The 13687-nt window shown below is 39.6% G+C and overlaps 1 protein-coding gene across 4 annotated transcripts in view; it reads left to right on the top strand.

Annotated features, from left to right (window-relative positions):
- The window catches only part of MAP3K20 (mitogen-activated protein kinase kinase kinase 20), an 85825-nt gene that overhangs the window by 45277 nt on the left and 26861 nt on the right, over positions 1-13687 (top strand). For all 4 annotated transcript variants that reach the window (XM_085228915.1, XM_085228917.1, XM_085228919.1 and 1 more), the window contains exons 10-11: positions 4042-4148; positions 9503-9638. In XM_085228915.1, the coding sequence (XP_085085041.1) occupies positions 4042-4148; positions 9503-9638 (243 nt within the window). The remainder of the gene's footprint in view (positions 1-4041; positions 4149-9502; positions 9639-13687) is intronic.

The following is a 13687-nucleotide window of genomic DNA, read 5'->3' as shown; positions in this document are numbered from 1 at the left end:
ACTCTGAAGAAAGTGAACTGCTACTTCAGAGACTCCAAGATTAATTCCAAAATGAATTATAGCACTTAGGTGATCTAACGCCAGAATGGATTATCACTGGAAAGTAGTCACAGGAGAGCAGTGTGAGAAAGGAGATTTCCCTTTCCCTTTTTCTTTTTTTGTTGTTGTTGTTAAATTTTATTTTTGAAGCAAGGAGTTGCTTCCTACAGAATGGATCTGGAAGCTTGAGATCATCAGCAATATGGTTTCTAAATGAATGCCCATTTAAATGCTACTCCCTTAATAATAGTTCTTTCTCCTCTCCACAGAGGCGAGGGGAGAAAAATGCTTTCAATCTTTGAATCTGTAATAGGGCTGTTTAATAGCTCAGTAATTATTGAAGAGCCCTTCCCATTGGTAACTACATGTCTTAGTAATAACTACTCCTCAATTAGCATCGCTACTAAAGGCCACAGAAGAATTTTTGGAGCTTTTAGAGTGTGCATTGCTGCACATACTAGACCAGCTTGCTCTTTAGATTGCTCCAGCCAGACATATGAGAGTCTGGAAGTCTGTTGCTGTATTTGCAGGAAAGGGAGGGATCTGCACATTGGAAATAGGGATGGCTGAGCAATTGACCAGGGTTTGAACTGAGTTTCTGGGATTGTTGTTCCCAGATACATCTCTGATGTGTGTAAAGAGCAAATACAAGGTTGGCTGAAGTTTTCTGACAGTCTGCTCTTTACTACTTTTTTTTTTTTTTCATTCAGCTTCTTGTTTTTTAAACAGTTATAAATGCCCTGTTCACATGACTGAAATGGAGTAATCTCTGGTCACATTTTGGGCATGTGACAGACAAACTCAGTCACGTGTTGGGAAAGGATCAGTACTTACAGCTATCAGAATGCCTTGATAAAAGGCTGTGAGGCCTGCTTGAGCCAAAAGATGGAGCACATTCCTCTAAAATGCTGCATTGTGCAGCTCTCCCTTTGGCCAGGATTAGCTTAAGAAAATCAGTAGTAGATATATGAACAAGTTACTGAAGGTCAAGTGAGAGTGTCAGCTGCTCAAAAGCAATTGCTCATATGCATAATTTCAGCTCACAGAAAGCCTGAGGTATCTTTGTGACTTAGCCCTGAGAAAAGAGGGATGTGCTTTTACTGTGGGGCTAAGAAGTACACTTAGCTGCTGCAAACAGCTGCAGTGTCAGACACTGCTCACACTGTAACCTCCTCATGGGAATGAACATGGTTATTAACTTGCTTTGAATTTCTAAAAATTTGTTTGTTCTTGGAGAAAAATGTCCATAGTGTGCTGCTCCAGGTGATGCATATTCAGAGTCTTCACACAGCTTAAGCTGTGCAGGTGAAACAGTCCCTGGTGGGTTCAAGTATTTTACTAAAATGCTAATTGCTAATTACTTTAAATCAGTAATTATTTAATAATTTCTGTGGTAACTGGGTATCTTAAATAACTACTACCAAATGTAAAATCCCTATGAAACAAGCAATTTTTGCTTGGGTACTAGAAAATTGTAGAAATGTTGCTCATCACTAATGCTTTCATTTACTGAGGACACCTGCTTTGGAAACACAGGTGAGTGCATACTTCTAATCTCCTCTGTTCCTTCAGTTTATCCCCACTTTAACATCAGGGATGATTACAAATTATTGAACGTTTTGATGGAACTCAAAAATTTGAGAACAGAGAAGCAGCAATAAAGGAAAGGCATATGGTTTAAATATCCTGGTTTTAGGCAGATGTGTCTAATGAGAAATACCAAGTGGAAGAAAATAGTGAAAGCATTAACCAGAACTATTTCTGGAGAAGTATATATATTTTAAAGATTTTTTGCATGATACATCACAGATATGAAGGGAAACAATTTTCAAAGGTGACTCATGCCTTGACATTTTGAGTTTCTTACAAGGATGCTTGGCTTCCTGGGAAGTAGCAAGCAGCTGTCCACTGGAAATAAGACTTTTTTTTTTTTTTTTTTTTTTTAAATAAAAATAAAGCTCCTCAGCTTGAGTTCCCAGCTTCAGCAATTGCCTCTTGTCAGTCTTATCCAGGTTATCAGTCTACAGCTACAGTACACGTTAAATATAAAGTCTTCATTGCCTCAGGGGAAAGAAACTGACAAAAACACATACCAATGTAGGCCTGTGTCTTGCTGTTAGCTGCATCTCCAGAAAAAGCCATTACCTGTGTGTCTGGCATCTGTAAAGCTGGCAGGATAGCTGATAGCTGTTCACAGAAATTGCACAGCCAGAGAAGCTTTGTCAGTACTGTGACTGTACAGTTGTTCTAGCTGCAGTCCTGCAACACAGCAGCTTGTTTTCAGCCTGTAAAGATTTGCTGCATACCAGCTTGGTCCTGCTCTGTGTAGGTCCAACAGAGTGTGTGTTGTTGCTACTCCCAATCAGTCTATTGGTGCTTCAGCCTCCCTTTCTAAAAGCCCTAATCTCTTGTCTTTGCTATTCTTAACTCTGTTTTTTCTAGGCAGGTCTGATGGCAGTGCTGATTATGTTCATTTGGTGTCCTTGGGTCCAGAAGCATCATGCATGCAGGGTGGCTGCTGCCTTCCCTGCCTCTCTGTGAGCCCATCTCTGTGGGCAAGGGTCCCCACTGGGCTTCTGCACTGGGAGCACATTAACAAGTGCACACTGTGCTGCTGAAAGGCTTGTTGGGTGGTGGGCTGGAGGCCAGACTGTACAGGCACAAGTGGTTGGGGCAGGTGCCACAAAGAAACCTGCATAGCTCACTCCACTGCCCATTTGCCCAAATTCATGGAAATGGACCAGAAAGCTACAGACAAAGCCTCCAGTCACTGCAGCATTACAATATAAGAGAGCTTGTCTTTTTTTTGTTATGCATTTGACACTTTTTCATGCTGTTTGACATTTAAAATAAAGAAATTGTCTTCTTTTATAATGCGGAAATCACTTGGATCTTCCTGGGAGAGACACCTCAGCATTGTTCCTAATTGTTTTTGTGCTCCCAAATTAAAATGCACGTTTTAATTGCGGCATCTGTAATTTTAGCAGGAATGGTATAATTAGAGGCGAGATACAGAGAGAATGCGCATCATTCCCTTATTGTATATCTACATTTTGTTTCAACCTTTTGTCTCAACTTTGTCTGGAGTCTGTCAAACAGACTAACAGAGTCAGCGTTCTTTCAAGAAACACGTTTTACTGTGGCTTTTTCAGTTACTCTCCCACTTCATAGCTGCATTTTGGGACTACAGGGGAAGCATAAAACGCAGAGAAGCTGTGACTGCTCTCCGTAAGTGGCGAGTGTGCTTGTGCTGTTAGCACAATGGCTGCTGGGCACAGAGCTTGGGACAGAAACTTGAGCGAATGAGACCAGGACAGGACTGTACCCCTGAGCCCTGCTGGCAAGGGGAAAACAGCATCATTTAGCCCAGATCTCTGCAGCTGCCCAGGCTACCCATGAGCTAACCAAGTGAGAGGGTTTTCTGGAAAGTGTCCTTCTCTGCAAGAACCAAGTTATGCAGGCAGGAGCCCATTTGTGATGCGCAGCTAATAGCATCTTCGTGCATTAAAGAGTTTGTGTTACTCCCTGTAAAAGCCATCCATTTAATTACCAGTTGCTGATAGGTCCGGCCTTCTCTCTGAGGTGGTATTTTCCTTCTTAGCTTGAGGCAAACTGAAACCAAATTCATTTATAGAATAGAGAATCTTTATAGTTATTATTATTATTACTAATGTTGTTTAATGTTTCTATCGCTATCCCAGGAAGTAGCAAATGGTTATTTAGGTAGATACAGAAAAATAAGCAAAGGCTGGAGTCTTACTGGCTTATGTGACTCTTTCCAAACTTAACATTTCTTCAGTTGAACAAATAATAATAAAAAAATAAGCATACAAAAGAAAAATTAAAACTGTACACTCCTGATGTAGATGCTTTGTCAGAAAGTAGTATTCCAATTTCAATTGCTTGTAGTCCATCACTTTCAGCTGAATGAATGACATTGCATAGTAATAGTCATATATGAATGCAAATGTTGATTTTTATTTTTAATTTTTTTTTCCTCAGAAAAGGCCATCTTTCAAGCAGATAATTTCAATTCTGGAATCCATGTCAAACGACAGCAACCTTCCAGACCAGTGCAATTCATTCCTGCATAACAAGGCGGAATGGAGGTAAGCTTCCTGCCTCACAGGATGAAATGACACAGCTTTCCTTGTTAATGGTGCAAGTCCATACTGTTTTCAGATGGACATCAGGCACTGATGAGGTACTGGCTGAAAACTTTCTATTTTTAGAACATTATTTACCTTGTTGTTTTTCAGGAATGCTCAGAATGTTGTGAAACTTGTATTAGGAGCCAATACACTTAGCTGTACACCGTTTATTATTGCATTGGTTTTGGAATCACGTTATTTATGGTTTTGTGATTCACATCTTAAAACCAGCAACATGTTTTCAGAGAATAGTGAGGGCCAAACAGCTCAGGTGTGTGTACTGTTTGATGCAGGTTTGACAGGCAGCATATAGACAGTATGTGTTTATTTTAGAAAAAAAAAGAGCATAAAGGAATAATTTTTCACATTAAGCCTTTACTTGTCTTCACTTGTCTTCTGTCATAGTTGTAGCCCTGTATCCAGGCCAGCCCTGCTTTTGCAAAGTGCATTTGCAGATGTAGAATTTTATCTATTGCCGATCATAATTTCTAGTCAAGCATGATTATAAATGGAGATGGGATTTGAGAAAATAGCAGTAGAAGCCCCATTTTTACAGTAAAAGTGCCAGCCTGTTTTACTGGTGTGCCAAAACTTCAAAAAATGTCCCCAGAGCACATTTGTCAGCTGGAAAGCCTGCAGCCTCACAGTACATCCTGTGTTTGGAAAAGCAGATTGAAAACAGATCAGCACAGGCAGAAGACTTTTACCAGCCGATTGCATCGGTCTATATTAAGCAGCTTGGCCCCCCTCCAGGTGAGGGGGAGCAGAGCTATTAAAGGTGCCCCGCCTGCACTGTGCCGCGGCAGGAGCCCGCTGAGCACGGGGACAGGAGCACGGAAACGGGTCTTGCAGCAAAACCCGAATCCCGTATCCCTTCGCGGACTTCCCAGTAAAATCGAGACTTGTGCTTTTAATTGGAAGGAGTGGAAAAAGTGACTGGGAGCCGGGACGCTTCCCCGGTCACATGGCAGCGGTATAAATAGCCGGCACGGCTCCCGCCCTGACTCAGCAGAGCGGTGCCGCGGCCCCGGCGGCGGCAGCGCGACACCTGCTGGTGGCCGCCCGCCCTGTGCCCGCGGCCCGCTGCCGGCCCGGCCCCGGCCCCGACCTGCCGTCCCGGCTCGCTGCTTGCTCGAGCTTGCGCTGGCCCCGGTGTGGTGTGCTGAATGGTTCCGCCTGCGCCACGGCTTTTGCAGAATGTCACTGTCTTCCCCCAGTTCTGTATTTCAAGGCTTGCTGTCTAAACTAAAGAAGCTCATGATCTTGCAGAAGCAGCCAGTAAAACGAAATTTGCCAGAATGGGTTTGTAGAAATGAAACCTCATTTTAATGATGAGCAAGTACTCAAAATCCTTTAGCAAAAACAAGTATTTACTTAGTTCTTACCAAGACAGCAGAATAAAAGATGTTGTAGTTGTCAGTAAACTTTATGGAGTCGATTCATTTCTTGGAGTGTGACCAAATATTCACGTTTTCACCAAAAAAGTTACTCTGATGCACCTAAGCTGCTGCGTAAGGAATGGTTGACAAAGTCTTAAAGAAAAGCAATGTAGGAACAAAAATCTTTCTTCTGTGAAGTCATGCCAACATTTTTTAACCATGGAGAGTTGTGTTAATGGTAAACTTTGCGAATTTTGTTTCTGGAAGAACAAATAACGTGGAGACAAGGAGATATGAGAGAGAAAAGATGAATTTGGGATTGGGCATGATTTGCCTGAAAGCAAAGATGACTTCCGAATTAAGCTAAAATGAAAACACAACTGCAAAAAGTGCACAAATTGCATGGGGACTCGTTCACACACTGGGTTAAGAGTGGTTCTTTTGTACGTGAATTCTAGTGATTGAGGTGGAAGTCATGTCTGCATGGAGACACACAGAAAAGTTAAAACAAATTAATAAGAAAGTATGCAAAAAAAAAAAAAAAAAAAAAAGCAAGTTAAAACAGATTAAAGGCTTGTATGCATAAAGTGATCCCAAGGGGTAAACCAAAACAGACTAAGATCACTTCTGAGAAGAGCTGTGTAAAAAATTTAATGTGCTTTATCTTCTGCATTGAAAAATCTTACCTTTTACTCCTGGCTTTATTTATTCATTTATTTGCTATCCCATCATCATTTGCAAAGAAATAACAGTGGGGAAAGAATTGGATATGTTACCAAGAAATAGGAATTTTTAATAAAGCCTGGCCATCAGAGCACTGCAGAACGATGGAGCTGGGGAAAGTGAAGGTTATGCTTAGCCTCCAAATTAGTAATCCAGATACTGCACTTTCATGATGATGCTGCACTTACCAAAGTGAATCAAAGCTGGGACACGTTGGGTTGCGTTGTTTCCCAACTCTGTAATGTGTTCTTTGACCAGCTGGCATGAAAGCAGAATGTGCTGAATCCATACACAACTGCACAGGTGAAAGGTCAAAATGTAATTTATCATTTCTTTAATGTGGTCTTACTGGCAGAATGTAATGGTATTCACATTTATATTAATAATGATTCAATCTCCCTGTTCTGTAATGTCCTTATTTTATTTCCTAACTGTTCCATGCCTCACATTTTTATAAGGCACCGTTTTTATAAGACACACTGTCCTATGACTAAGTTGCACAGATATGCCTTATGTTTAAATGCATGTTCTGTCATATCTTTGGAGCTCTTTCCCAAGTCACTTTTATTATGGTAGGAAAAAATTGGTGTTGAAGTAATGATGTTCCAATTCAGCGAGAGATCGCATTTGTCTACATTTAGCCATGTGTACTAACTGCGTTTCTTGAACTTGCATCCTCTCCCTACAAGCAACTGTTCAAATGATTAAAAGCAGTCTATTAGTGATACTTATATTAGTGTATCAGTAACAATTCGAGACACGTAAACAAATACCACTCATTGTTTTTAATCTGTGGCTGTTTATCATTATAATTTCTAGTAACAGTATACACATTCTTCAGTGTCACAGAATGAGATTATTCTAGAAAGCAAGCAAGCTGAAACTGTAGAAGCAAACAAATATATGCTCCCTGCAATGCATAATGTTTCAAGCTGCTTCATTTATGAAGGAAGACTCATTAACTGGGCAATGTACAGTAGCTTTCTCTTTTAATTACACAGTTTTATTATACAGCGGAATTATTTTCTGGAATGCAACTGTTTTTGCAGACTGACCTTTTATTGTAAGAGAAGTTTCTAGTTAATGAAGAGAGATAATTGCAGCACGAAATAGACTTTTGACATATAGAAAGCTATTGTTACCAAGACATTGCTGGTTCAGAATGTTATCTGAAAGAGAACCTTCATTTACATATTTAAAAAATTACAGAGTTGCACGTACTTAGCAGTGATGTTGAGACCTAAGAAAAGTAGTGTGCAGCGATCCTGTAATTGCTCTGTAGTTGCTGCAGTAGATTGAGGCGTACATGTTGCGCTGACCAGGAAGGGTTTGTGACAAGGAAACGAATGCTGGGAAAAGAGTTGCTTTCTGACCCTCTGTGCAGGGCTTTTCAATTTCATTCCTTTAGAGAATCATAAGATTTAGTCAGAATTCTGCCTAATGTATGTATCAGAAGATCTGTTTGGAGCATTGCTTTGAGTATTTTCTAGGCATTTTAAAACAGATGTTGAATTTGCTGTTTACTAGGATATATGACGACTTTCCATCCATCACAGAGATCACCCCTGACCTTTACATGCTTAAAAAAGAGAGAGAATTTTTCTTGAAATCTGAAGCATAATAATTGTGAGGGACGTTTGTTCTGACCACCGCACTGAGCAGCTCACTCAGTGTGGTTTAGGCGGGATAACTGCCCTTGCCCCAGGCGGCTGATTTTTGCAGTGGAATTAAGCGTGGTGGTAGAGTTTGCAGTAGTTTGCTACTTATTCACACTCTGCGTCTTTTCACTGGACTTCTGTGAGCACTGCTCTCTGACAGAGATTTCTGGATAAAGTAGAGCATATACAGAATTTAGGATATTTAAATTCTCTCATTTACTTAAGTAGGCTCTTTTGGTATGTACTTTCCCACATTAAGATCCTGAACTCCTTTTTTTTTTTTTTTTTGATAGAGGAGAATAGCTAAATCACTCTGTATTAAGACAGAGAAAAAAGCACTTTATTTTTTACCGAACAGAAATGACAGCTACTTTTGTAGTAGACCTTTTATTTTCTTATTGTAAATATCAGAAGGAACAGATTTTCTGCAGTATGTTAACGGAAGAAAATATTGTGAAAGTTTGAGTGGAAGCGTTTGGCATTGCCAAGTCTTCCTAGTATCTTAAGAGCTCTCTTCAGGATCTGTCTCATTAGGAGCTTGCTCTCTTTTTTAGGAGCAAAACCAGAACAGTGTGATGGACTGTTCTTACAGTGTGAATGGGAAGTCACTGAATTAACTATTTGCTAAATAACTTCAATACAATTGAAACATCTGATGGAATTTTTTTCTTTGGTTATCTTACAAGCAAAAAAATGTAGCTGCATTTACTGATGAAATTACTTTTCTCTGTGTTCTAATACACATCCATGCCTTTGCAGTGCAGAGCTTGTTAAATTCTTTTCCAGAAGCAGTCCGGTTCATGAACACGCTTAAAAGATACTATTAGAAAGCATTAAAAGGAAACCACTTGTTTAAGGGATGCAGTGCATACAATGCAACCCAACAGAGACCATATCTAAGCTCCTTAGAATACAGCCTTTGCTTCCTGTCTTTCTTGTTTTTCTCACCTTTGCTTGTGTGGTAAAAAGCAGAAAAAAAATGTAAACCAAGTCCTTTAATTAGCTATTCCTAACTTGAGAAGCTGGTGACCATTTGGAGGGCTGGATCATATGCTTTATATTCTTGCTCGTATTTACATGCTCTTATCTTGACCTAGAGAAACAGGAAGGTTAGCAGCAAAAATACTGAAATCTTGAGTCAAGTAAAATTTATGGCCATTTTATAAAACTAGATAAATGGGCTTCTCCAGACTATTTGCATTGTATTGCTAATGATTGTCCCATTATCTTTACTTAACATAGTTATTTTATGGATAATATATTCCCTGGAAAAATGGCATTTTAGTTTTTAGAATTTTATTATAACATGGCATTCCTACTCTTTTTAAAATTCTGTTTTTTTTCAGTTGGAGGTATTATGGTTATTCTGAAGTATAAACATTGCCAGTTGTTCTTAAAGCTCTGAAAGGCTTTGCATTTGGTAATTAAATGAACTGCTTGAGTTAGTATTGTACTTTTCAGCCTTTCACATTTAATTAACATTCAAGTGGGAATTATGAACAATTTATATCTGTCAAGAAAAGACAAGACTTAACAAATTGTCTCTGTGCAGATGTGAAATTGAGGCAACCTTAGAGAGACTGAAGAAACTGGAGCGTGATCTGAGCTTTAAAGAGCAAGAACTAAAGGAACGGGAGCGACGTCTGAAGATGTGGGAACAGAAGTTAACTGAACAGTCCAATACTCCTGTAAGTAGACAATAATTCATCCTTTCATTTTACTTCAGAAAGCATTTTGAGCTTTGCCTGTGTAGGAATACACCAAGGGACTAGTGCTCCAGTTTTCTTTGTGTTGTGTTGGGTCTATTTTGTAACATCACTGCAAATAACTATGTTATTTTAAAAAAAATCATGTAATACATTGGATATCAGATATTGCCTATAATTCATTTTGTGCCCTGGGCTTTTGAGTAGTTTCCCATTGATTTAATTACAGTTCTCAGCTTTAAAATTTGATTGCATTCAGTAAAGTCATTTTCAACTAGAAAGTTGTTGACTTTAAATGGACACAGCATTTAGTCTTAAAAGTAAGATTGTTTGTTGCAGAAGAAAGCTTGAGAGACCTATGCATTTTTTTAAAATATTCTTTTACTATGAGAAGAAGCAAATTTCCATGCCATGGAAGAAGGTCAAAATTAGAGCTGCTAATCTGGGACTTTGTACGTAGTTAGAGTTTATGTGCTCATGCTGGCTGGTTGTTAGCTGTTGGGACCTCCACATTCTTATTAATAAATTGAACAAAAAACATCCTTTGTATCATCTTGAATTTCTTAATGAAGTATGATATTCTCAGTGACTGATTGGCAGAAGGAAGACTACAGGGTTAGTGCCTGAATAAAAGCATACTATGACAGAATTGTTGTTAAGAAAAATACTGCTGTCAACCCACTTGTTTCTAAAGTACTAGCCAAAAGAAGTATGAAATTGAGTTTGCAATAGCACATTATATACTTGCGCACAATTTTATCTCACTTATATCATTGATTCTGATCAGAGCCATTTACATACAACTTGTGCTTAAAGCAGAACTTATTCTTGTTGTTTGAATGAAGTTGCATTCATGTTCCAGCTGTGACCATGTAAAGAAACAATGAAGAATGAATGTTTTCATATGTGCAGATAAACTGTGTGTTCTTAGTAGATCCCCCTATGTCTGCTTTAATGCTTGCAAACTTCTAGTAACTGAGCTGTGGACTGTCGTCTGTCTTGCTCACAGCATGAGACACAGCTTTAATGAGCAAATCTTTTTGCAAGCAAGGCCGTAGGGTTTTTATGCTGTACCTGCTTATGACATCTACTTTTTACTCGTAGCTGGCATTGCTGAACGTATAAAGTATTGTGCTATGGCCTGTTGTGCTGAGCATGAACTATCTTTTCTGCATAATATTAACCCAACTCTTCTATTGCATTTAAGTGCAATTTCTTCTAACAGATAAGTAGATTTCATAGATCTCTAGTGAACTGTTGCATGGAACAGCTTTAAAAAAGAAAAAGGAAAAAAGTCCTTTTCTTGGAAATAAAAAATACATATTGACAAAAATTGACTTGTTCTAGCAGGATCGGTTTCTTCATAGCGAATGTATTTGTAACCAGTGCCATGTAGAATTTCAACTCTCTCTTAAATTCATAGCTATATATCATTTGGAAAACATCCCTGGGCATTCTCTCTGCAAGTTGTAATCCTTGGAGTCAGGTGTCTCCTTTCGTCCCTCAGTTCAGGGTATGTCTGCTTAGCAATGCCAAACCATATGATTGCAGCAGAGAGGTGCACTGCTTGACTTTAAGCTACTTTGGCTGTAAGAACAGTTGTGAAGACATGCAACCTAGAGCTAATAACACAGCTTAGAGTGCCCACTAGGCTTGTGCTTGGTTTTTAGCCAGCTCTAGGCCCTGTTGTGTCTCAGATGGTACTGTTGTCCCTGCTGTGCACTCTGCAGTCACTTCTTCATTTTGCTCTGCAGCAAAGACAGGAGGCCAGCAGACACTTTTAAAGTGGTGTGCGGGAGGAGAAACTCAAACCAAGTGAAAGGGAAACAGGGAAGCTGACTCTGCCACAGAGTTGGTAGAAGCTTCATCCTGGAATCCCGCATGGTAGGTAGCTCTAAGTAGCAGAAGACTGCGCCTATTCCAAAGAATAAAACGTGTCTTTGTGTGCATCAGCATGAGAGAAAGATAAGGCCAAGCCTTACAAACATTTCTGTGACAGTAATGTTTCTCCCTGCTCTCATTTTGACTGTTTCTGCTGTGACTTATGTAACAGACACCTCCAAGTCTTATCCCAGCAAATTTCCCTTGTGCAGAGTGTCTTGCACAAGGGAATATGGAGCTTTTTGCAGGAATAAAATATGTCCACAGCTCTCTTGTGAAAGATGACCTGGCTCAACAAGGGAGGTCCATGTAGCTAAGCTGAATTTCACATAGAGGAGGACAGCAAGCAGGACATGAAGTCTGAAGATTCATCTGTGGTGCCGTGCACCTGCAGGTTGTCATTTAAGAACATAGACCTCTATGGAGATAGAGGATCCCAGCGATCTATAGAAGGCCTTGATGATGGTCACCACGTGTAATGTGGCAACAAATACAGGTCTTGTCACAAAGAACTCCTAAGCTTTCAAAATAACAAGAGGTGGTAAAATGTGGAGGAAGTTAGGTTTTTATAACCCACAAAATGTACCACAGCTGTGGCCTACTAGCAGCTTAACCTATTGCCAAACATTGCACAGTGACACAGAAATATGTTTTAGAGGAGAGTTCTTCTGCCTTGTTGATTACGAAAGAGTTTTTCCCATGCTTCAGGGGATGCATTTCCATGGTTTTTAAGCAATTAAAATTCTGATAGCTGATTAAAGAACTACCTGGCACTAAATCAGTGTGCTGAGCATCTTGTTTCTGTGGTTATTTCTTGTTTTCCCTCAAAATTAGTAGGGCTAATTATTTTCTCCTTTTCTAGGAGCTATTGGTATTCTTGATTTAAGTAGTGTTCTGTTGATCATCTTTTCCTGTACAGCCAGGTGTATGTAGGCTTAGCTGGGGATCATGTAGACAGCCATAGGACACAAGAAGAGTGTTAAGAGCTCCCCATCTCTCCAACTTGTTAGTTTTACTTTCATTTCTTAAACAACGACCACTGACTTTTGTCACCGCAATGCAAATGGAAAGCCTATGTAAGTAGGAAAAGCCTGAAAGTAACAAAAGACAGATATTCTCCTTTTTAAATCATAGTTAGTTAGTGGAAGTGCTTTTGAAAAGAAATGGGCACTCTTTCAGCAGCCTGGCCATGAAGCCTCCTGTGTGGCAGGCCATGGCACCACCATAATCCTCTCATAACCCGTTGCGATCAACTGTTGTCAATGCTTCAGTCAGTTTTCTGATTAGCTTAAGAAAGATGTAGAAAAAATGACTTTGGGGCAGGTCATTTTCATGGCAACTTTGAAAAGAAAGGCCATTTCAATTGTTCATATCCAGTTCCTTTGCTCTTGCTTTAGTTGGTAGCTTAATTTAGGTCCATACACCTGAGGTTTTGCTCCCTGTGAGAAATAGGCAGGCGTTTCACTGAAGTTACTTGCTGTGACACTCTGAAGAGGCATTGTTATTTAGCTGGAAATGGTTTCAATTCGTAAAACTCTGTAATTGCAGACTGACACAAGAAAACACAATTTTCTGTAGATGAAGATTTAATCAGTGGAGATTTAATATCACATGCAACCAAATAAGAGATATCTAGAATTTTATACCACTGAAAAGATTAAAAAAAAAAAAAAAAAAAAAAAAAAAAGCCAACCAAGCTGAAGAATCTGACCAAGCAGCCCCCTCTTCCCATGCCTGCTTCTCCCTGGAACAGCTTCCAGAAGCATTGTGCTGGCACAGGCTCAGGGTGGTTCCTGTCTCCTTAGAATTGGTGAGAGGCTTGTTTCTGACTGGCCGTAGCAGGATGACCCTTTCTTCTTTTGAGAATATGCTCAAAAAGAGTCTTTGCACAAATAATACTGCTGCTGTTATTTCTAATATTTTTGAAGGCTGCTTCTTCTGCATCAAACTTCAGGAATTTGTTTGGGTTCTCTAATCTTAATATGATTCATTCTTCAATCCTGAAAGGTTCAGTTAAGCAACTAACTCAGACTTATGTTGTGATCCAGGAGTCAGCTGACCTGGCTAGAAAGCATCAGAATCTGTTTTATGCTGTACAATATGAAGGATTGAAGAGCTTGAACCTCCTTTGATATAAAAGCTCTGCTACC

Source organism: Meleagris gallopavo, chromosome 7 (assembly GCF_905368555.1).
Source record: "Meleagris gallopavo chromosome 7, MGAL_WU_HG_1.1, whole genome shotgun sequence".
NCBI classification, from domain to species: domain Eukaryota; kingdom Metazoa; phylum Chordata; class Aves; order Galliformes; family Phasianidae; genus Meleagris; species Meleagris gallopavo.
Note: the sequence above shows the minus strand (reverse complement) of the source record. Positions and strands in the feature narration are given on the sequence as shown.